Source organism: Crocodylus siamensis, chromosome 2 (assembly GCF_052110815.1).
Source record: "Crocodylus siamensis isolate JL-2025a chromosome 2, ASM5211081v1, whole genome shotgun sequence".
Lineage (NCBI taxonomy): Eukaryota > Metazoa > Chordata > Crocodylia > Crocodylidae > Crocodylus > Crocodylus siamensis.
Window position 1 is genome coordinate 54284354 of NC_143396.1, and position 24014 is coordinate 54308367.

General features: G+C 40.2%; 1 protein-coding gene across 1 annotated transcript; it reads right to left on the bottom strand.

Annotated features, from left to right (window-relative positions):
* Nucleotides 1–540: 540 nt before the first annotated feature.
* On the bottom strand, nucleotides 541–22257 carry TXK (TXK tyrosine kinase). Its single transcript, XM_090034700.1, has 14 exons — nucleotides 22187–22257; nucleotides 21924–21999; nucleotides 20902–21113; nucleotides 17811–17876; nucleotides 16978–17032; nucleotides 15824–15903; nucleotides 14765–14892; nucleotides 13456–13530; nucleotides 12141–12312; nucleotides 10662–10878; nucleotides 6239–6303; nucleotides 3098–3216; nucleotides 2495–2652; nucleotides 541–1933 (listed from the first exon to the last, which is right to left on the bottom strand). The coding sequence occupies exons 1-14, from the start codon at nucleotides 22255–22257 to the stop codon at nucleotides 1865–1867; spliced, it is 1563 nt and encodes a 520-aa protein (XP_089890826.1). The 3' UTR covers nucleotides 541–1864.
* Between the last annotated feature and the right edge of the window lie 1757 nt (nucleotides 22258–24014).

Here is a 24014-nt window from a genome sequence, read left to right on the forward strand (position 1 = left end):
TTTTTTTCTTTACTTGTATAGTAGGGTGGAATCTGCTAGATCCATATTGGCCTGCAGTGACAAACATGTAGTGAATTATATTAAAAAAAACCAACTAATATCCAATGTACTATTTAAGCACATCACCTTTTTCTCCAGACTGTAGTGTACTGCACCAGTCAATACTGAGTGCTCCATTTTATAAAAAATTCATACTTCATTCCATATGAGTCAATTATAGGAGCAAAAAGTGCTATAGCTAGATAAAAAGTCTTTTAAGAATTGTGGAAGAAAAGAAGGATATCAAGTTTGCTTTGAAACTGAAATGCTTTAAAATTGTATTTGAAAGAACTGCCAGCTTTCCATAGAGGGTAAACTAAGTGATTTTGCACTTAATTATCGCTATGGGTTTTCATTAAATATTATACACTGTTATCATTAAGAGGAGTTATCCATGCTTATGCTAGAATTGAATTTGGTCCAAAGATGCTATTAACTTACAGAGTTCCAACAACTGTAAAGATGTTTTTATTAAGAAGGTAAAATGTAGTGAGTCATGTGGAATTATATCATTCTACAATTTTAAGATTTAAACATTTTTTCTATGGAAAAGTTACTATAATATCAACTATACACATGCATTAACTTAATTACATAATTTAATCACATGCTACAAATATATAGCTTTTTTTTTAGTGCTATGCTCTTTCTCCAAGTTCAGCTTAGAAGCAATCAACTTGTGTAGCCTTAATATTTGTCAATCCATATATACCATGGAAGAAGAAAAACAAAATCACCAATACAGTTGTTATCCACAGGGTACCAAGGACAACAAATATTGGTCACACAAATGCTTTATCTTTTTGCCATGACTTTGCAAAATTTTATTTGTCAGATAAATCCAAAGTTTCCATCTTCTACCTCTTTGGCTTGTCTGCTGGCCATTTTAGATATTCCACAAGAGGAAGTCAGGATCACTGCTGAAGGAAACAAGGGAGCTAGGCACGGATGTAGCAGCAAAAGCTGGAAAAGAGGATAGTAAAACCTTCTGAAGAAGCAAGAAGCAGCTTACTCAAGGTTGTAGTTGTCATTTGGTGCTCTGAAGAAATACAGGAATGAGCTCCATGTGGCAGGTGACGTTATCAGCTATGCAACTTCTACATTGTTCATAACACTGCATTCAGAGTAGGCTTAAGACCTTCTTAAGAACAGCTGTCTCTTCTCCAAGGAGATGAGGCACATTGGCTATGTCTTGTCTCTCTCTAAATGGCTGATCATCTGGTCAATTAGAGTGTATTTGTGATCCTGCATTTAAGAAATGTTCTTCACTTCAAGTGATGGAAATTTGTGTTGTGGTATCAAAGGTTATGTCTTCAAATGCAGCTCACTGCTCTGCAGAGGTTCACTACAGGTACTTAAGTCTCCCTGGTAGCCATCCAGCCCTATCTCCCAGTCTCAGTTATGCTAATTAACAAAATCAGTGGCACTGTTGCAGAATTTAGTATGCCATAAAAAGCAGAAGGTATCATTTAGGGCTCTGTGCCCCAAACCACAGGATAACCTGGCTTCTCCCTTATGGTGTACAAGACTTGATTGCCACAATCCTGGCAATTAACTGCTCGGCATATCTGGACTCAGTTTTAACTGAGTAATGTGGAAGCAAAAAAGCTTAAAAGCCCATTGCCAATCTCCTGATCTATTTTCTTCCAACAGACCAAAACTCTGGTAAACACTAACAATGGAAATTAACTGAATGTGCAAGTCATCAGTATCCAAACCGCTGCTGGGTATACCATAACCAGATAAGACGGATAACTATATCAACCATTCCATGGAGGGCCTTTATGTTAATTCTGTAAAAAATTCATTTGTATGGAACATCGGGTTATCCAGTCTCTGCTATATCTGTGAGGGTTTGTAATAACTCTGCAAAAGCAGGACGGCCTTCAGGTTTCTGAAAAGCAAAGCAGAAAACAAGTTTATATTCAGAGTTTGTAGATTCATAGATGATCTGGTGTAGTAGCAACCTTTTATTAGCACACTATCTAGAACAGTCAGGCATGTACATACGATGAAAGAAAAGCTATACATCTGCCACTTCAAGGAAAACCATGGATTTGGAGATTGGAGTGTTTTCTAAAATACCACCAAGACCACAAGGCATCTTGAAATGTAAATCTATTTCTTAAGCAATATTTATCTCGCCAGAGCACTTGCTGTGATAGGGAAGCACTGTGCCTCTGTGGAACACTGGGAAACATTTAAACAAGGAGGTAAAATAGTCAAATTGACTGATAAATGCAGGAATGGAAGTATTTTATATCTATTGTTGTCAATAATTAAAATAAACTAAAGCTTCTAAGCTTAGCCAGGATACATGAAAACCACATAAAAAATACTAAGTATGTCACTACTGTGTGTATAATTGACCTACTGTCAATGAATTGCCTTTGAGTCTTTATTTGGAATAAAAAACATATTTCACCATACAGAGCAGGAAGTAAGAGAAACAAACCTCATGCCAGCAGCTGTACATGACATTGTACACCGGAAGTGGGGCCAGATATGGTCGATAAAGTCTGTATCCTTCAGAAATCTCACGAACAACTTCGGCATTTGACTTATTGTCAAAAGGCATTTTTCCTTCTGTAAAAACTTCCCACATTAAAACTCCTAGGGGAAAAACCAACAGCAACAACCACAAAACTTAGAACTTTCTAAGTTTACAGAGCTATTTCATGATTTTATGAACAGCAACAAAATAAGCTATATTGGGTCCTGAATATTTCTCCTGAATGAAAATATTTTATTTCTGAACTGAATGGTGATGACCAAACCAAACCAATCCTCATCTAATATAAATCTGCATCACCTTTATTGCAGGTAAGAAGATGACTAAATCCAACTGCCCCAATATCAACAAAGCACTACACCCCATATTCCAAGACTTTCTTACAATTTAGGCATGATTAAAATATGAAACTAACTGATTCAAACTAGAAAACAGGTGGAACCGTGCAGCAAAATAATTTATCAGAGATGTGATTTCTCATGACTTTCTAAATAACACCAAGCAGCTTTTGACAATTGCAATGTGTTACGAATTAAACCAACTCACCAAATGACCACACATCTGATTTGGTGCTGTACTTTTTGAAATGAAAAACCTCAGGAGATGACCATTTGATTGGAAACTTTGCACCTGAAGAGCTGATATACTCATCATCGAGAACGTACCTAAAAGAAAGCAGATAACATATATTTTAACTTCTGTATTGGGTAAATGTTTTAGGTGAAATTTCTCTAGATGGGAAATTTTATGAGTACATACAATTTTTTTTAAAAAATTGTTGTGCCCCTGTCAAAATACCTGTTGTTAAGAATTCTAGACTAGATTAAAGGCAAAGATGCTTTAGCTACTTTTTGATTTTGAACTTCCCAGTTCTTATCCACCCCAGATACTACATAGGTATATCCATGCAGCTTGGGTACTGAAAACAGTATAGCCACATAAAAAGCACACCATCCCACCTGGTTTACTTAGCCCTGCTGAGAAGCAAGATATATTAACCTGGCTAGATTGTCATGCTAGCATGGCTAAGCTGCTTCCAGCACCAGAACTCACTCATTCAGAGCTAGTTCAGATATCTCTACACAGCACTACAACTGCTACATGAACATACCCAAAACATGATTTTTCTTACATTTATACAAGTTTTATAGTGATAAGTAATTCCACTGCTTTTTATAAGGTTAGGCTCATTCTCCATTCATTTGCATAAATATAAACCAGAAGTAATTATCTGTTATCCACAATTTTCTAATGTAGAATTTTACATAAATCCAAGAAGATTATGCAGTTGGGGTAGTATAGAACGGAAGCGGTTCTTTGCCCATTACTGATAGAACTTTGTACTAACCTCTTCTGTCAACAAAATTGTGCATGTTTCCTCACTAGCTAACTGCTTGGGAAGATAACACCGTGCCAGGACTGATTTAAATCTTGGGATTTGGTTGAACAGAACTCCCGTAGCATATTTTCACTACGTCTTTCTAAATAAAACTCTAGACATCCCTTAGAAAATAAGGAAGGTAACATCTCAATAAACTGGAGTCACCAAGATAGGTGAATATTACAAAAAATCTCTCTACTCTTGGAAAGTAAATCAACAACAAATAACTGTCTCTATTAAAAAGGTTTAAACAAAACATTATTCTGTCTTGAAACCGATTTTTGAGGCTTTTTTTGTATCTGACAAATCATGCCAGAGGCCACAGCAAATGAATGATAGACCCTGCCTTGTTCCATGACTAGTGTGAGAGCAGCGAATGTCACTACAGACAAGACTCCAGTCAGAGTTTGTGTCTTGTGTAGGCAACAACCCCGCACTGAATGCTGAAAAGGTAATTCTCTCCGGTCAAACCTGTAGAGGTTGTGCAAACCTCGCCTGGGCTGAAAATCTTTATAACTGACAGTGACAAAAACAACAGGGCCATTTTTTAAGAAGGAGCCTCAATTTGGCCCCTGTGCATGCCAGTATAGTGCACTGAACAACATTTGCATATTTTCTTCCAGTATTAAACTATACAAGTAATTGATAATCTAATAACTATGTGCAAAGGATTAGTGCTCCTGCAGATGCTTGCTCGATGCCATTGCAACCTTACCTGGTGTCTGAGAGAGTCCCCTGAAGCCAGCCCAAGCTTGGCTTCTAGAGCAAGGAAGCAGCCCAAGCTCCCCGGCCTTTTGATCTCCCACCTTCCCCAGTTCTCTGAGGCCCCGACTCAAGGAATGAGCATCTAGTTCCACTCTTCGGTAAAGGCATTTATGGAAGCAAAGACCACCTGGCCAGAGGTTCTCTGTCCCATCCAATGGGGTTAAGCAGCCCCTCTATCCCAACTCTAGCCTTCATGGTCCTGAGCACCCCAAATGCTACTCAGCTGTTCCCTTTCCAGTCTTCCCAGAACTCTTCCACTTCTCTCAGTCCCCAGACTCTTCTGACCAGGAACTGCCAATCTGCTTTTTTCCAGGCTGCTGTCCCACTATCATGTTTATGTCCTGGGTGTTAGGCATCTCATCTTTGTTTATCTCTCAGAAAAGTCATTCAAAATTCTCTTGATGCTAAAGGTACCATTTTGTCTCCTGAATATAGCCAGCCCTTGCACTTAACCTTTCATTCTTTATGCATAGGTTAATGAGGTAAGCTAAGTCCTATACAGTATTATAACAACGTGAACACAGTTAACACAGACATACCACCTGCAGGAACATACCACAAGAAGGAACTCCAGTGGCAGTATGTATAAGCAGAAGAACTGGTACTATTAATTTTATTAGAATCACTGATATAGGGGCTCTTGGAAGAGTATAGTTTTTTGTGCTAGAGGCCTCCACAATTTTGTTAGGCAAGCTCTGCAGCTCCACTATTTCATGACTGGCCCCTCTGGCCATTCCTGTTTCTCATAGTTTGTCAGTTGATCAGAATGAGTTTGGGCTCCAGAGAAAGAGAGAGAGAGAACTAATTTGTTCAGGGAGTGAAGCAGCCAGCGGGTAACCTTTCCTTAACAAGCCAACATTTCCTAGTTAACAGGAATAAAAAGTATGTTGGAATCTTTAGCTTAGCATGCTAAAACTAAGTTGACGTGATTGTCTATGATCTCGCCCCACTTTATTTAGAATTCATTTACCTCTCTTTTTCCAAGTCAGCATGATCTGACCTCCTGTCATTAACAGGAAACCCCCTCTGCTACTGCAAAAGCATACGCGTCTTCCTGCCTCCTGCCCACGCTTCCTGTGTGGGTCTATGAATCTTTTCTGACCTATCTAGCCTATATGGCTTTTAAAGGCCAGCTCCAATATATTAATGCTTTGGTTCTGCTGGTGGGATTTTCCACCTTCTGTTTTGTGCATCTATTTTGTGCATGGAAGTTGGGGGATTTATCTTCTCTCAGCTTCAACCAGCCCACTATCTTAAAATGCTCCCAACTGAATAAAGTGTCATTGAGGTTTATTAATGAACGTGCCACAGCCCTGATAGCAAACTGCTGATACCATACCTGCGGCAATAGTTGATGCTGCTATAGTTTCATAATGAGACCTTTATACGTTCATCTAGAATTAATACATTTCTGTACAGATAAATTCCCCAAACCATCATAGCAAACAATAAGATTAATCCAATCCATAAGTAATATTGATTTAAAACATTTCAGTGGAGTTTAATATTAAATACAGCTATTATATAGAATTTCTGCTTACCTTGCCATTCCAAAGTCAGATATTTTAACTATGTGTTCAGCATTGACTAAACAGTTCCTCGCAGCCTGCAGGAAAACCAGAAACATGTTTGAAATCTGTCCTAAAGCATCCTGATAAAAATGCAAAAACAATTATTCAGAAAAGGTTCATGTGCTTAAATGTCCTCAATGTGTACCTCAAAATACAATCAAATGAAAGCAAAGCTAATGCTTCAAGTCACTGAACTATTTTTTATACTACTAATAATGATGTTTACATTTATATAACACCTCTCAGACCAGCAACATTTACAGTATATTTCACTTACAAAGACAATGCACTGTGCAGAATCTATTCAAACTGAAATCTGTATTGAACACCAGAGTTAGTACCTTATTCTGAATGTGGAAAAAAAACAATAGCCACAGGTGAACAGGAGTCAGGAATTCATGGTTTACCCCTTAGGTATTGGAGCCATGACCATGGACTTGACTATATCCCTTCTTTCTAATTTCAGAGTGACCAAGCCTTAGGATGAACAATTTGCCTGACACGTATTGCACACAATGCAAAGCAAATGGGTAAAAATTCAAAGGATCTCTCCTCAGTTTTGCAAGAAGCCAATAAAGGAAGAAGTGTAAAAAGAAAGAGGTTTCCTACCAGTAGCCAGATAGCACTGAGTCAAAAATAAGGTGGAAACAGAAAATAAATGTCCCCCTCCTGCTCCCTCTCAGCCTAGAAGGGATGATGATGATGGAGGAGGAGAACACTTCGTTAATCTCAGCAACTGGAGAAAATTAGTCTTAGATCTTGGAGAAAATCATCAAGGAGCACATCTGTGGGGGGCCAGCAGGGGAGATCATGCTCAGGGGCAACCAGCATAGGTTCATCAAAGACAGGTCCTGCCTGACCAACCTGATTGCCTTTTATGACCAGGTAACTAAATCCTTGGAGGATGGTGTCGCCATGGACGTAGTCTTTCTAGACTTTAAGAAGGCCTTTGACACTGTCTCTCACCCCATTCTCATCAGTCCTTGGGCCCGCACCGTTTAACATCTTCATCAGTGACTTGGACGAGGGGGTTGAAAGCACATTGTCCAAGTTTGCTGATGACACTAAGATGTGGGGCGAGGTGGGAACACTTGAAGGGATAGAGAGGCTGCAACTGGATTTAGACAGATTACAGAAGTGGGCAGATGAAAATAGGATGGGGTTCAATGTAGACAAATGCAGGGTGCTGCACCTTGGAAGAAGGAATCCACAGCATACATACAGGCTAGGGAGTTCCCCTCTTGAAAGCACAGAGGCAGAAAGGGATCTTGGAGTCATTATTGACTCCAGGATAAACATGAGCCGCCAATGCCAGACCCCAGCCAGCAAGGCCAGCCATACCTTGTCATGCATCCAAAGATGCATCTCAAGCCGGTCCAGAGAGGTGATACTCCCCCTGTATGTGACAATGGTCAGGCTGCAATTGGACTACAGCATCCAGTACTGGGCACCACACTTTAAAAGGGAAGTGGCCAGCCTGGAGAGAGTTCAGAGGAGGGCCACCCGCTTGGTGAAAGGACAGCAGGGCAGGCCCTATGAGAAGAGACTGAGGGACTGAACCTGTTCAGCCTCAGCAAGAGAAGGCTATGGGGGGACCTGGTGGCTGCCTACAAACTCATCAGGAGAGATCATCAGCAAATAGGAAGAGCCCTATTCTCCCCAGCACCACCTGGGGTGACGAGAAACAATGGGAATAAGCTGGTGGAGAATGGGTTTAGGTTAGAGATCAGGAGACAATATTTTACAGTTAGGGTGGCCAAAATCTGGAACCAGCTTCCCAGGGAAGTGGTCCTTGCCCCTACCTTGGGTAAATTTAAAAAGAGGTTAGATGATCACCTGTCTGGGGTCTTGTGAACCCAGCACTCATTCCTGCCTGTGGTAGGGAGTCAGGCTAGATTATCTGTTCAGGTCCCTCCTGACCCTAGCTACTATGAAACTATGAAACAGGTGAGTGAGGTAGCAAGAGAAGGTAGGGGAGCCAGGGGTGGTCAGAGAAAGAGGTTTTGTTGAATAGATTCTCAAAGGGAACATCTACAAGAAACTAAATGCCTGGTGGACTATTTCTACTGCTCATTAACGCATCATGGCAAAAGCCATGCTAATGCACTATTATGCATTAGTGTCATGTGAAAACTGTATTACGAAGCATGAAATTAGTACCTGTTATTACAGGTACTAAACTTAATATGCTGTAATTATGGCACATTAATGAACGTGTAGATGCAGCCAAAGAACCACAGGATAATCTTAGTAGGACATCTTGCTCCTGTTACTGCAGTGTTTATGTTATATCACTGGTTCATTGATACATTTTTATGACACCTCTAGTCAAGTTATCATTCCACCCTGACACTGATTTTCTCTAACTTCACTCTCTCTCTAAGTGGTTTCCAAGTTTTTGTGACTGAGTATCTTTTACTTAAAAGGACGTGTAATGCAGTAATTTCTGTAGACATTAATTACTGCTGCTGAAAAGTCACCAGTTAACAGTAAACATTTACAGTGAGTAGTGTGTGTGTGTGAGTGTGTGTGTGTAGGCAGACAAGGTTCTTCGGGTGAATCTGATACCTTTTATTAGGCCAACTTAAATAGTTAGAAAACATTTTCTTAGTAAGCTTTTGGGTTTAAAAACCCTTTGTCAGGTTGAGGAAGCATCTGTAGTTGGTGTGTGCTCTTCCTGTATGGTATGAATAGTAAAGAGGCCAGAGGCTAGTATGCATGCAAGAAAGGCACTCAACAAGAACACTCCTCCAGAGAGGTAGATTGCACATTTGAAAGAGCCACCCAGATACTATGTGAAGAATTGCTGCAGTATAGAAGGAAACCCCCCACAAATCACACACCACTGATTATGATACATCACCCCTCCTCGAACCCAGATGTGAAATCCTCAAACAATTGCAACCCATACTAGGAGATGCAATTCTTAAAGGGATCTTTCCAGAACCACCCATCCTAGCCTTCAAACAAGCACCGAACCTCGTTAACCTCATCACTAGAAGCAAACTTCCCACGGCCCAAAACACACTGAATAGATCCAGACCATGCCATGACAAGAAATGCAAAACCTGCCAACACATCTCCACCACCCCCACAATTACTACATCCCACAACAGATCCATCACCATTCCTGGACCTTACATCTGCACCTCCAGAAATGTAATATATCTCACCCAATGCACCAAATGCCCTGATGGAAAATATGTAGGAGAGACCAAACAACAAACGCGTACCAGAATGAACGCACACTGGAAATCTGTTAAAGACAAGAATACCCAATTACCTGTGGGGGCACATTTCTCATAAGAAAACCACTCTGTCTCCAGTCTCTCAGTTCTAATCCTCAAAGGGAATTTACAAAACACTTTTCACAGACGAGCCTATGAACTTTACTTCAACCTCCTGGATACAAAAAAACATGGACTAAATATATATATATTGGATTTAGGACACATTATAACTTGCCTGACATCTGACTCTCAGGTACCTCTCCACTATTTACCTGCTACATTCATCCCCCTTTCTTCCCCCGCTCTCCACTCCCAGCCTGTCTCTCACCCACTGACTCCTCAGTTTACATCTTCACTGACTGCCTTTCTTGCATGCATACCAGCCTCTGGCTTCTTTACTATTCCTTCCATCCAAGAAGAGCACACACCAACTGCAGATGCTTCCTCAGCCCGATGAAAGGTTTTTAAAACCGAAAGCTTGCTAAGAAAAAATTTTCAAACTATTTAAGTTGATCTAATAAAAGATATCAGATTCACCCAAAGAAGCTTGTCTGCCTATGTCCTTAGATCAGGGGTTTTCAACTGGGGGTACCCCTGGGGGTACTTGGGATGGCGTCAAGGGGTACTTGGCAGCAGGCACCACCACCACTGGCGGCACTTCTGCTGACAGCACTTACTGCCTTCTCGAACAGCCACCAGGACTACACTGACCCAAAAAGTTTGAAAACCCCTGCCTTAGACCAACACGGCTACAACCTACAGCTGTGTTGGTTTAGGCAGAAGTTTTCAGGGGTGTAAAAGGTTGAAAACCCCTGCCTTAAACCAACACGGCTACAACCTACCCTATATATATACGGGGCTGTAGGTTGCAGCCGTGTTGGTTTAAGGCAGGGGTTTTAAACCTTTTTCACACACACCCACACACACATTAATACTTTAAATTTAATATTACAAAATCCACAAACTATAATAAAGTGAGTGAGCAGCTGAAATTTTGTATTTCCCTGCCAGAATCCAATTAATTAAAATAATACTGTGTTATCTTATTAGGTCCTACAGTGGTTAAACAAGGTACATAAAATACATCACTTGCCCACAAAATGAAATGCCGTGTCTATTTTATCATTACACAGTTCAAATTGCAGGGGAACTGCTATACTTACTAAATCACGGTGAATAAATTTCTTTCTTTCTAAATATACCATCCCTTCACATACATCCTGACACATACTCAACAACGTTTCTTTGTTAAGCTTCCCATGTCTTTGCCGAAGGTAATTGAGCAAACAGCCATTTTCCATGAACTCTGTCACTATGTAGAGAGGCTTGTGCTGTATGCATACTCCGTATAGCTGTACTAGCTTTGGGTGGGACAGTTTCCTGTTGACAAAACACATTTCAGTTAGTAGACATTTGCCACTAACAGGCAAATTACAGTAGTTCTGATTGCTAGAATATTTTTTTAAGTATTTTGCAAAATGTTCCCTTCATTGATAATCCACTGATAATTTATATATACTGTACAAAGTTTGGATCTTTCAATTCAGTTCAACTTCATCCAGGCTATGACTGTATGTAGCTTTGTGGAAGTGAATCTGGAAGAAAATAAAGTTCCCTTCACTCTTTTCTCTTTCCATCTCCTTGTACATGGCCCAGGCTCAGTCCTTGTCTTTAAGTTTCTAAGGCCCCTGACAGATATGAAAATAATGGCACAATTGGGACTGGAATAATTTTATGATGCATCCCAAACACCACACCTCCTGCGATAGTAGACTTCATGGAAGGAGATGCAAGGTTTGGGATGGGACATAAAATTCCTCTAGTCCCAGTCATGCCACTACTGAGCTGCCTCCAGCCAGATATAGCAAACCAAGCAGAAGGTGGCTCTGTTCCTGACCCTGGGCTGCTCTGTTCCAGATCTGGGCTCTCAGAGCCAGTCCAACAATCATCTGATTATCAGATGAGCCCTAGAATTCCTCCACTCCCCCAGTTCAAGACCATACCCCAACAGTCCTGGGTGGGTTCAAAACCTCACACTGCTGGGGTGGGTTAGTTGATTGTCAACCCACTCCAGGACAGCCCAGCTGCATGCATGACTTTGGAATTCATGGGACACCAAGACTCTGGCATTAGAGAGCCATCCTGAGGTCCCTGGGCCTCAGGACATCTACAAATCATGGGTTCAGCCCAGCTCCCTGAAAAATGGCATTTTAAGTGCCTTTCCTTTGACTCCCATGAACTGTATGATAACTGACATCCTAAAGGGAGTAGGGCTATGACCTCACCCTGATGTGCAGCTGCTTACATGAGGGAAATGCAAGAAGCAGGCCTACATTTTCCCAGTATTTGCAGAAACTCTTAACTGGGGATGGCACAATTGTTCTAGGACCAGTTAACAGTGCAAAACAGTCCCTATTCAGCTTTCTCATTCAAAAGAGCATGTGACCTAAAGATGCAATCTCACACCTAGTGTATGTGATGTGTGTACTGTGTAGTTAGTTCAGTTTCCATTGCAAACTCATTGCATAGCTTCCATGCATTGTACAACATCAAGCATATTGGTAGCATTCATTAAATAATGTTATACAAACTTCTAGTAGTGTCAGGTATTCCACCAAGCACAAAGCAGCTGTTGTACTCACATCATCACTTTAGCTTCCTCGATGAAATCATCTTCAGACATTGCACCTTCGTTGATTGCCTTAATGGCAACTTTGACAAGTGCTTTCCATTTACCCAGCTGAACCACTCCAAACTGGCCACGGCCAAGTTCTTTCATACAAGTCAGTTCAGATGGATTTATCTCCCACTTCTCTATAAAAGTGAACCCAATATGTTAAAGTAACAGGGAACATGTCAGATGTCCTAAACCCTAATTATGGTTCAGAAAAAATGCCGCATCTTTAGCATGTATATACAATAAGCCATTGATACTTTTTATCAGTATCAAAAATACCATGAATTTGCTATGAAAACTCAGCAATTCATTCATTTCATAAAATTTGTAAATCAATTATTTCATACATTAAACCAATGGTTTCAGAAGTAAATGCTAATAATTGAATGCAGGAATGCTTGGGGCCTGAAGGTAGGACACTTATCTAGTTATTTAACACACCTTGAAACATTACCATATGTGATGTCTATTACTTCTTCAGTTAATTGACTCCAGCATCATGCATATCAGCATCCCTGCACTGAAAAACAGCGGAGCTTTAGTTAAAGTGCCTCACTGCCATTTTTCAGTGCAAGGACACTGATACACATGATACTTAGGGTGCTTTAATTAGAGTGCTCCTCCCGCCTCCCAAAACACATGTATAAACTCCCTAAACACTAACCGGCATTCTCTGTTGTGCCATCTACACTAATTCTGCCTTACAGAAGTCATTTTTCTATAAAGTATTGAAAATGCTGGTGCTGCCCACATGCACAAGAAGGACAGGCAGATGATCCTACAGGTATATAAACCAAAATTCTTTGTACTGATTTTTTATGCTCTGTGAAATGTCATTCTTATTACTTAAAGTTGCATGGTGAGCAAAGACAATCATGATTACAAATGATATTAATCAAAATTGTATATACTTTCAAACCAGTTCTTATTATCTGGAACATAAACTTGAGTCTCAGGCCTTTTTTCATAAACTGTGAGAAAGTGTAGAAGCAACAGAGTGGGGATGCAGCTAGGCATCTGTGGAAAAGCTCAACTGCAAATGTGCAACTGCCCCAACTCTCCCCCAGCCAGTGTCTGGGATGGTTGCCCCTCACAAGTTATGCCACTGCAGAGACGCAATGGTAGAAATATGAATGAAAGAACGAATGTGACCATTCATTCGAATATGCACATGCATATATTCATTATTGCAGAGATAATTTCTCAATTGCCAACAGGATGGACATGGTTTAAAGTCATAGAGAGACCTAAATCTACCAATACAAAACCTTAAACTTTACCATAACCAAATCCTGCAGTTGCTGGTAAAGAGTTTCCCACTGTTCCAACTGGATATCGGAGGCGTGTGATGAGACCTACAGGAATCAGAATGGCAGTATTCCTTAGACCAGTAAGCTCCTTCACTCTGTCTCCATATTAGATTCCTACACCTAAACACATCTTTGGTGTCCAACCCCACATTTCTTATTCATTCAAAGTGCCTTTATTCTGTATTATTTGTGGATCTTTCAGATGTGTCCTTAGGAATAAGGAGAAATTGAAGAAGAGCATAATCAATACCTTGCTGGGTGGAGTGGGAACTCTGGCATCTTCCAGGACAGACAATTTAATGCTTAGAGGACAAATGCTATAGTTTCCACAAAAAAAATGTAGAATTTTTTTTTGTTTGCTCTTATTTCTATTAGAAATCAGATATTAGGATGACAGTAGTACCTCATGGCTCCAGCAGAAATCAAAGCCAGTCACTATACAAAAATGTAGTAGGCGGCAGTCCCTTTTCAGAGGGATTTCTTTTCAGATTTATAATTTTGTGTTTTAGGGGGATCAGTGTTATTATTGTGGCACTTTTACAATACCTTTTATGGTACCTTTTGAGCCTGATTCTCCAGCTTATTGTACCACATATCTTTCACAACTCTGTCTGACACTGCAGACTCCATCCCACTCCAACAACTGAACAGCCATAGAACCAAAAATGTCATTTCCTTTGGTTTCTTGTTTATTAATCAAAAGATTATTCCAAAATAACCCCATACTGAGCTGTATAACTAAAAGGCTAGTGCCTTTCACCTGTTGATCCTGCTCTTCCACTAATTAGATGCCCTGTTCTACTGAACTTTTACCTGATAAGTACTCCTGATAATATCTCTTCCCTCCTAGTTCACAGCCCTTCTCTATTTAAGCAAACTGTTTTCATTTATATATGGAATAATATGTTTTTGTTCTATATGCTAATTAGCTCAACTTGTATCTGCTTCTGCTTGAGATCTGAGGTAAAGCAGTGTGTGCTGGAAAGCTTCTCAAACCTCTCTCAACTACGCTGTCAGTCCAATAAAAGCAACCACAACAAACCCTAATTTCCTGTTCCTTTTGAAAACCCATTTTATATAAATTTGATTGGCTCATATCGTCCCCAATTTGAGCATGGTACAAATGTATTGATTTGGTACAAAGGATTGCTAAATATTTGAACTTCTTAACAATTCAAAAAAATTGATTACAGAAGAGTTGTTTCTAAGCTGTCAAAATCATATCTGCAATGAAGTGCAAATGTTCACAATAGATTCTTATTGGTTTTTATGTACTTACCTGCTGCATTATGCTGGTGATACTGAACAAGTTCAGGAATAGTTGAAAAAAGATATTCTTTTGCTACATAATACTTTCCTGAATGGTCTTTCTTAATTTGATAATGTCGGATATCTCCATTTTGGCTTCTGAAATTGACAGAACATTGGTTATTTAAAACATGAACCAGATTTGTATAATACAACACTGTCTGATTAAATAATGTTTGGAATGGGAATATACTTTAAAAACTGATTTATGGTTGAGCTAATGTTTACGTAAAAAAATAATCTTTCTCTGAATCTCTCCTTCCACTCTGGGGGGTATAGTCTAGGGTTGCACAGCTAAAGAAATGCATAAAACAAACAAGCCAAAAAAAAAAGAAAAGAAATAGTTGAGCTTTTGAGAACTACGAGGTAGAAAGCAATATATTCTGCTCCTCTTCCCAGACCAAACCATCATTTCACGACCAGTCTGTACCGTTATTAAAACATTTTGACTTTCTAGATGGTAAAGGAGAAGCAGCTACGGATATGATACAGCACTAAGGTGACTATATATATATTCTAGAACAGGCTATTAAATGTGAAGAGCAGATAATGTCTCACTACAGAGCTGCCTGGTGCACTAGGAAAGGGTATGTGGTTTTCTGGCATAAAACATTTAAATTGCAATAAAATCCCATTAAAAAAACTTCAGAACTGGAGGGCAGCTTTTCCCAAGTTATGCTGTCCCCTGATCTAGGAGCTGTCCCTCCACCTCAGCTCACTGGCCAAGGGTTCCCCCACTGTACCCCAGGCTTCACTGTGCCATGCCACCACCTGGGGCAGGCACAGAAAGGGGAACCCAGGGAGTTAGTCTGGAGCTCCTGGCTACCGCTTCAGTCAGAGCAATATAGGGAACAGTGGTTGGGTGGAAGCCCCTCATACGCCGCGTGCAATCCACAAGCCAGACAGCCCTGCTATGCAGTATTATATAGTGCACATGGCCAGGGCACCAACCAAGCAGCTTCTCACAAAGAATTTTAAATAAGACATCCTTTCATGACCTTATCTGAATTCCTAATCAGCAATCACTTACCCTCTAGGTCGTGAATATACAGACAGTGTGAGGGCTCCCTGTTGGCTTGAATCTCTGACAGTAAATGCACCTTCTTTGGACTGAAAAAAATTCAGATTTAGTTTATCTTTTCTTTTGAGCTTGACAGAAAACTTACATGCAACGTGATATTCAATTCATTATGAAATTCTGTGGAATATCTGATAAAGTAACCAAAGAAAACAAAAGAATAGTAACTAGTGACTCTTAAAATAGAATAATATAATTATGTTTCACTCTGTTGCACCAATATAGGTGAGGTCTCCATCTATAGTTTGTTTAAGTCAAAGCTAACAGGTCATACAAACCTATACATATTTGAAGGATTGCAATGCCAAGGAGAAAACATCTCATAAAAATATCTTGGAGTTAAATATATTGGATTATGAAAGCGGTGAAACTGTATCTTAGAGTCATTTAAACGTTAGTCCATGAAAATCCTTTGAAAATATTGTAAAACGGGGAGATGGAGTGGATTATATAAAAAACTTGTGATGTTTAGTGATTCTCTGTATTTTTGTGTGCTTGAAGTACAAGATGCTGTCATGTCCAATCCTGAGAAAAGCTCTGCTAATTCACTGTATAATAGTAATAATCTGAAGTCATGAACAAAGGTACCATTTTGTTAAATTCTGACATAGCACTTTTTGTAGGGATCCCCATTGTTTCACAAAAAATATTAACGTACCACCAATAAAAGTGTGAGAAGGAGCACAGCATGGTACATGATAGCAAGGGAAACATATATTTTAGTTAAGGGCACTAAGCAGACCACTACACTAATAAAAATATAAAGAGGATTTTAATGTTTAAATACAACAAATAGATTACAGCCTTTTGAAGTCTCTTCCAAAGGCACACCCAGTAAACTGCATGGAGCTCAGGTCTTCTAATGCAGAAAATGGAAAACCTAAAAAGGATCTGCTGAGTTATCAACTTCAAGCTCTAGGTACTCAAGATATTTCACATTTGGTACTTACATCACCAAGCCAGCCCTTAATTTTAAAGTACTCTGTCCTAAAACATGCAGAACAGCTTTAGATTTGATCGCTGAAATGTACATGGTGCCTCTCATCATACTGACAGGATCACATTCAGATTACTGGTAATTTATATTTATACATTGACCAAATTACCTTCTGCCGTAGTAGTTCTTCTGCCTGATTTCTGTTTATATTTTTTAAATACCACCTGTAATAAATACCCAAGAAGAGAGTTGATTTATGTGTTGATTTCAAGGTTGTCTTAATAAAATAATAGAGATTCACACCATTTAAGTGACACATCAGAATCATTATAACACTCTTAAACTAAAACCTTAGCTGATAGGCTGTTAAAGTTGTAAGTTAGCATCTGTTAATTTTAAGCCATTTGATTAGATATCTGCAGTTATAATTAATGTAGAAAGATCTGTGAGTGAGGAAATTCAGAGCTAATGATTAAAAATGTTGAAAAATGAAGACATTAAAGATTTATAGTTCAAAAAAGTCTGAATGCCAGACTGAAAATACTTAAAATCCCAACACCAACTTTAATTTTGCCCCTTACTGTCAGTTAACTACCATTACTTAATTGCCTTTCCTTGTGCCTATTTCACAGCCTGTCCAACATACACATTATTTTTAAATCTCCCCAGTAATAGCACAAGGAACTGTGTTCTCATGTCAATACCATAAGTTGTTACAGGGCCACATGCCCCACCTTCTATAAATGGACGTGTTCACAGTTGACTGACTAGTGTGTAAAATAAGTAGTCCTGTAATAGTCCATCTCTAGCTGAAATATTTGGGAATGTTTCTCTTCATCAGTAAATGACTCCAAAATAGGAAGTACTTTCAAAAGTCTGCTGGATAGTAGTTTGTATATACACAACAGGAAAAGAGTAGCGTGTAACAGCACTAGCGTACGGACCCTAACCAATCTAAACCATTCAGAAAGGAGGTGTAATAAACATTTTAGGTATACTTACTCATATGCTTCTAAATTACTTCTCTTGTTCTCAGTTACATAATTGCTGGGAATTAGGCCTTCATTCCTAAAATAAATATAACCAAAAGATTATGATATAATAGGATGTAAAGTATTTATTGGAATTCATTGAGCACAGGCATAGTTTGCAGTCTGTTTTCAGAGGTTCAAACTGGGCAATCTAACTAAAAGATACTTGTAGATTCAGGTTTTTTCAAAATATTTTTCTAGGAAATTCGATGCATTTCCAAGTGAAAACAATAACAAAATTGAATCAGTTTCTAGACTACTTTAAACTAGCCTATGAAATTATCTTGCATATATACAACAGGAAAATAGCTGTAAATAGACAAAGTTCAAGTTTCAATTTCCAGTTCTCATTCACATTTTCACAGTGTAGAAAAGACAAAAGTAATACTTGGAAACATAGCTAGAAACTACCTTAATGGCAGAAGTTTTACCACCCACATTATATATAAGTTCTGTTTCTATAAATTCAGATTGTCATGAAAGAAGATCCCCAAGTTCTGCTTTACACCTGGTGATTTTTTATTTGAATGGCAGATGCTGATAAGCCCTATTTGCAGGAATCATTCCCTGTAATATGAAACTTAGGAAATGAGTACTTGTGATGTTTTGCAACCAATTCTAGAGGACAGACTTTGGTTTACACCTTCAATTTTCAGTATTGCACTGATATTTAGCCAGGTTATCACCAGTTATTTTAATCCCACCATCTAAATGAGTGAGTTACCTTCTCCCAGGATGATTATTTATTGACTGCTGTTATGTTCATCTCTATATAATTAGTAGAGAAAGATATGGTCTATAATCCAAGGGCACATACAGACATTCAGGAAAGTTAGGAGAAGGTTAGATCATATTAAAAATGGCTACCTGATCTAACTTAGTTTGCCCAGGTACTGACCTTACACTTAGATCCCAAGTTAGGTGGACCTAAGTGTGCACAGTACAGAAGTTCAGGACAGTTAGATTAATCTAAAAATAGCTGGTGTGATCCAAGGTAAAAGTACCTCTGAGGTAGCCTAGCTTAGATTGGGTCCAGAGAGACCAACTTACCTTAATTGTACAGTCCCTAGTACATCCCTGAGCCTGGGAAAGCCTAGCTGGTGGCCCAAGCCCTAGGTCTGCACTTTCCCAACCCACTCCCCTGGCACCAGGCTATTTTTAGACTTCACCTGGCCCCCCATTCTCCCCTCCCATTCAGCTACTCCCACCTCCGAGCCCGCGAAACTCCCTGATTCCACAAGCTGCTCCTGGTGCTGGTTTTACCAGTATTTCCTGAGGAAGCCAAGGAAGTAAGTTGGGAGCTGAGAAAGTAAGTTGGGGTGGGGGGAGAAGTGGGCAGGATGAGGGAAATCAGTTCATGGGGGAGCTGTTTGTCTGGGGATGGGGAAGGTCAGGAGGCTAAAAATAGGCCCTTGTCCCTGGGGATGGGGGAGAGAGCCCTGCCATGCCTCCAAGTTCTCCTACAGACCTAGCAAGTCCCCCATATCCTGCTAAACCTTGTGGACCCTGGGGACTCTGCTAGCCCTGCCAATCCCTCCGATTCCCCCTGTGGATCCTGCCAATCCCCCCATGGACCCCACTTGTCCACCTGATCCCACCAGGGACCCAGTTTGTCCCCTGATCTCCCCCACAAATGCTGCCTGTTCCTCCCCCCAGAGACTGCCTGCCCCCCAAAACCACTACAAACCTCCCCACACTAACCTCATCCATCCCAATTTACCTTGGAGTGGGTGACCATTTTTAATTCAATTTAATCTCTCCGAAGCTCCCCAAATGTCTCTTTGCCCCCCCCCCAAGAGACTTCAACCTAATTTAGACAGGCTGCAATTCCGACACACAAAACATTACATGAACATCTAATGATTTGGTCAACAGTTTCATCAGAAGATGCAGGTATGTTGTACCCAAAATACTTTGTTTTAAGAGCTTTTGCAGAATGGGCACCTATACACAAACACTGAGGCTGCTCCAACGTCCTGGAATTCCAGCGCTTTGGAGCAGTCTTGATTAATGGAATCTGCTGGAGCACAGAAATTACCATGCTTCAGCAGCCTTCTGGGTCTCGTGTGTCAGTGTCCCTGCACTTAAAAATGGCAGGGGGGGGGTGGCGCTTGAACTAAAGCTTGAATAAGTGGCCTAAAGCAGGGTTCTGATGGAGCGGAGCAAGCCCAGGGCAGACCACCTATCTTGTTGGTGTGTCCCAAAGCTAAGGGGGCCAGGAACTCTGGGTCCCAAGCCTCAAGCCACTCAGCTGGGGAGTCTGTCAGTGTCAATTGCACTGAAGAGCCTGGAAACCTTCCTTATGACAAGAAATTTTGAAATGTTTTTGGTTTGGTCCAATTCAAAACAAAATCAAATTTCGAGGAAGAAAAAAAGCTAGAAAGAAATTTCCCATAAACTCAAAATAAACATAAATCTATATCTATTGTGTGGGTTATCAATGCAAGACTGAGTGGAGACAGTGTATTTAAAGGAGAGATTTGACTGAAAAACACAGTCATTTATGCAAAATCTTGTCAATTATTCCAGACATAAAGAGAGAGAAGACATGTAGAGCCAGGGGACACAGAGTTGTGAGGGAAGGACCATAAGTGAAGTTCAGATCTCAACTTTTTGAAGGACTTTGACTTCTGGGGTATTGTTTCAGGCCTATCACTAAGAAGTTTTACTGGTTTACATGTCTTGTTTAACAGGATAAAATTTTGCCTGCATGCAAGCATGTACTTCTGACTAATTGCATTGTAAAATGCTCTGTAAACCAAGCAATAAGGACCATATTCTCAAAGGAACTTACCACCCAACAATCCACTTGGCTTTCAAAATCCCATATATTTCTTTTGTTTATCATGGAGTGTGTCTGTGTGTCAGAGCCTTGATTCCTATTATTGTCAGTGAGATTTGCTGTATGCTGGACACTTTTTAATATCTGCCCACTTCATATATGTGCCCAACTGAGAAGTAAACTTAAAAATCTGATCCTAAGCTATCTGCATGTCTCTGTTATTTTTTTTCTGGGAGGAAGACCTTGATATAGCTGAGACAGAATATGCCTTCTTTCTCACCCATTTTGGTCTCTTGCCTTCCACCAGTGTGGATCATACTTCTCAAGGATAATGTATTCTTCTGACTTCCTGAGTGCCAAGTTAGAGGGTCCTTTGGCAAAAAAGTCATAGAGTGCAATGACTGTGATGTTCTCTTCATGTTCTTTTGAAGCCTGGGGAGGTAGTGGAGGCAGCGGCTTCCTCTTGGATTGCTGAACACAATCTCTGTTTTGCTATCAAGAGAACGAAGTATTACTCTTGGGTAAAGTTTCTTTCTGCATTGCTCATTTTATATTATTATTGTTATTGTTATTTCCCTTTTTATTACACTAAAAGAAACTGATCATGGTGGTTATCTCCCTCTGCACAGCGCTATCACCTGATCAGTTGCACTTGCAAAATGTCAACAGAGTACTGGTAACACTTCAGTAACTTACACAAACCAAAGTTTCATTGGAAAGGCAAACACACAGGGGCCAAAATAGATTATTTTCCCCCCACAAATGTGCTTGCAGTCATATTAATGTGGTAGCATGGGTTCTAGAGACAGGACAGGACAGAACAGCTCAGCTGAACTGATGTAAATCAACATAGCTCCATTGAAGCCAGTGGAGTTAAACCAGTGTGGAATCTGGCCATTTATCTGAGGGCACAAAGCAAGTATAAGAAAATTACATACATTCCCAACATATCAACATAAATATAAACACTTTCTTTTGCATGGACTGAAGGCCAGGTTTTGTGCTCATTTACACACTGTAAATAGGAAGGCGTGCTATTGAAATCAATAGCATCAGGCCAAATGAAAGTGATGCCATAATCCGTCCTTTCCTATCTAAGAAAATGCATTACTTCTAAATCATGACACCTTTGAAATGCTATTTAGAGTACTTACATAAAATCTGCAGCACCACAACTTCAAAAGACTTGGTAGGCATTTAGTTACCCCATTGTCTGCACTGCATTGATTCACTATATGGCTTTGGACCAGTCACTTAACCCCTTTATACTTCAGTTTCCTTTGTCCATTAAATATTACTTACTCTGTACTTCTGGGTAGATACATAGGAGAGTTGTTGTGAGGTATCACAATCCAGACTCAATTTTGTTCTCACCGCTCTAATTTTGAAAGACAAAAACAGTGTTTATGTGAATATATATCAAAATTCAGATTAGCTGTGGGAAGGAGAAAGGCATCCATGTTTTTCAAGTTTCATCAGATTTATCAAAAAATGAGGGTTTATATGTAATTATTTTGCAAGGCATATAGCTTTTGATTAGCGGGAAGGTAAAGTATTTGATTTACCTTTTTTGCACTGAACAGCAGCAGCAGCAGCAGCAGAAAACAGATTGGATGGTGTGAGCTGAAAAAAACATTTCCCATATTTTTAGCATTTTTTGGTTACTGAAATGAGGAGTAACATAGGTGCTGGGTTCTAATAGCTGGACTCGCTGTAAAACCTTGGACAAGTCACTGAGGACCTGATTGTGGAGCCCAGAATTGTACAGAGGAGGTATCTACACATGCACTTTATCACACAGTAAACTAATCTACTGCACAGTAAAGCATTACACTCTACACATGCAGGGCTGGTGTAGACTAATTTACAGGCCGTTGAATAGTCCTGTCAGACTCAGATACTATCTGGAAGCAGAGTGAATTACTTCACTTAAACACACATGTAGACAGTGACATCAGGATTAGTTTACTCTAGCTCAAATTGCACTGGAGTTTATTCAGTTGCATTAATTGCATGTGTAGACATACCCAGAATGAAATAAAAGGGGTGAATAAGAGGTGAAGCCAGATATCCAAAGAGAACAACATGTTCCACATCTGTGGAGCAGTCTCAATATCCAGCACAGCTGAGTACTGTCAGTTCTCTACTACAAAGGACATGGCCTTCAGCACTGAAAAAAGATCTAAGGAGGTGTATTAGATAGTTTCCCAAAGAGCAACCATTTTCCAAGTTTAGCTTTCATGTAACACATTCTCTACACAGTGGAGGGAAAGACTGCAGCAAGACCTGGATAGGTTACAGGGGTGGGCTAACAAAAACAGGATGCGTTTCAATACTAACAAGTGCAGGGTGCTGCACTTGGGCAGTAGTAATCAGCACTTATAAGATGGGAAACTCCCTTCTTGAGAGCATAGAGGCAGAAAGGGATCTTGGAGTCATTATTGACTCCAAGATGAACATGGGCCGACAATGCGAGGTCACAGTTGGCAGGGCTAACTGGATCTTGTTGTGCATCCACAGGTGCATCTCAAGCAGGGCCAGGGAGGTAATTATCTCCCTCTACGCGACACTGGTCAGGCCACAGTTGGAGTACTGTGTCCAGTTCTGTGCGCCCCATTTCAGGAGGGATGTGGACAACATTGAAAGGGTCCAGAGGAGGGCCACCTGCATGATCCGGGAACAACAAGGCGGACCCTACAATGAGAGACTGCGGGACCTGAACCTGTTCAGCCTTCACAAGAGAAGGCTGAGGGGGGACCTGGTGACAGTCTATAAACTCACTAGGGGGGACCAGAATGGTTTGGGAGAGACCTTGTTTCCCCTAGCGCCCCCAGGCATAACAAGAAATAATGGACACAAGTTATTGGAGAGTAGGTTTAGATTAGACATCTGCAAGAACTACTTCACAGTTAGGGCGGCTAGGAGCTGGAACCAACTTCCAAGGGAGGTGGTGCTGGCTCCTACCCTGGGGGTCTTTAAGAGGAGGCTAGATGCCTACCTCGCTGGGATCATTTGAGCCCAGTTTTCCTCCTGCCCAGGCAGGGGGTCGGACTTGAAGATCTACAAGGTCCCTTCCGACCCTACTTCTATGATTCTATGATTTTTATTGTGTTCCACTTTAGTTTGTTCCTTTTCTTCCTCCCTCTCCCCTCCTCCATCACCATTTTTGGCTGCTTATTTCCCCAACCCAACCTGGAATGATGATCCTTGTAAAAATTTTGTGTGTAAAAGATTTGGGATGACATATTTCAATTAAGTTTTATCAAACATTATTCTTTATGGAACATAAGTCTAGGGAAGAGAGGATAGTAGTGAAATGCTAGGCTCTTTTGGGAGGCAACTGGCTTGCCACTTATTTACTATATGGTCATGGACAAGTTACTGATATCTTCT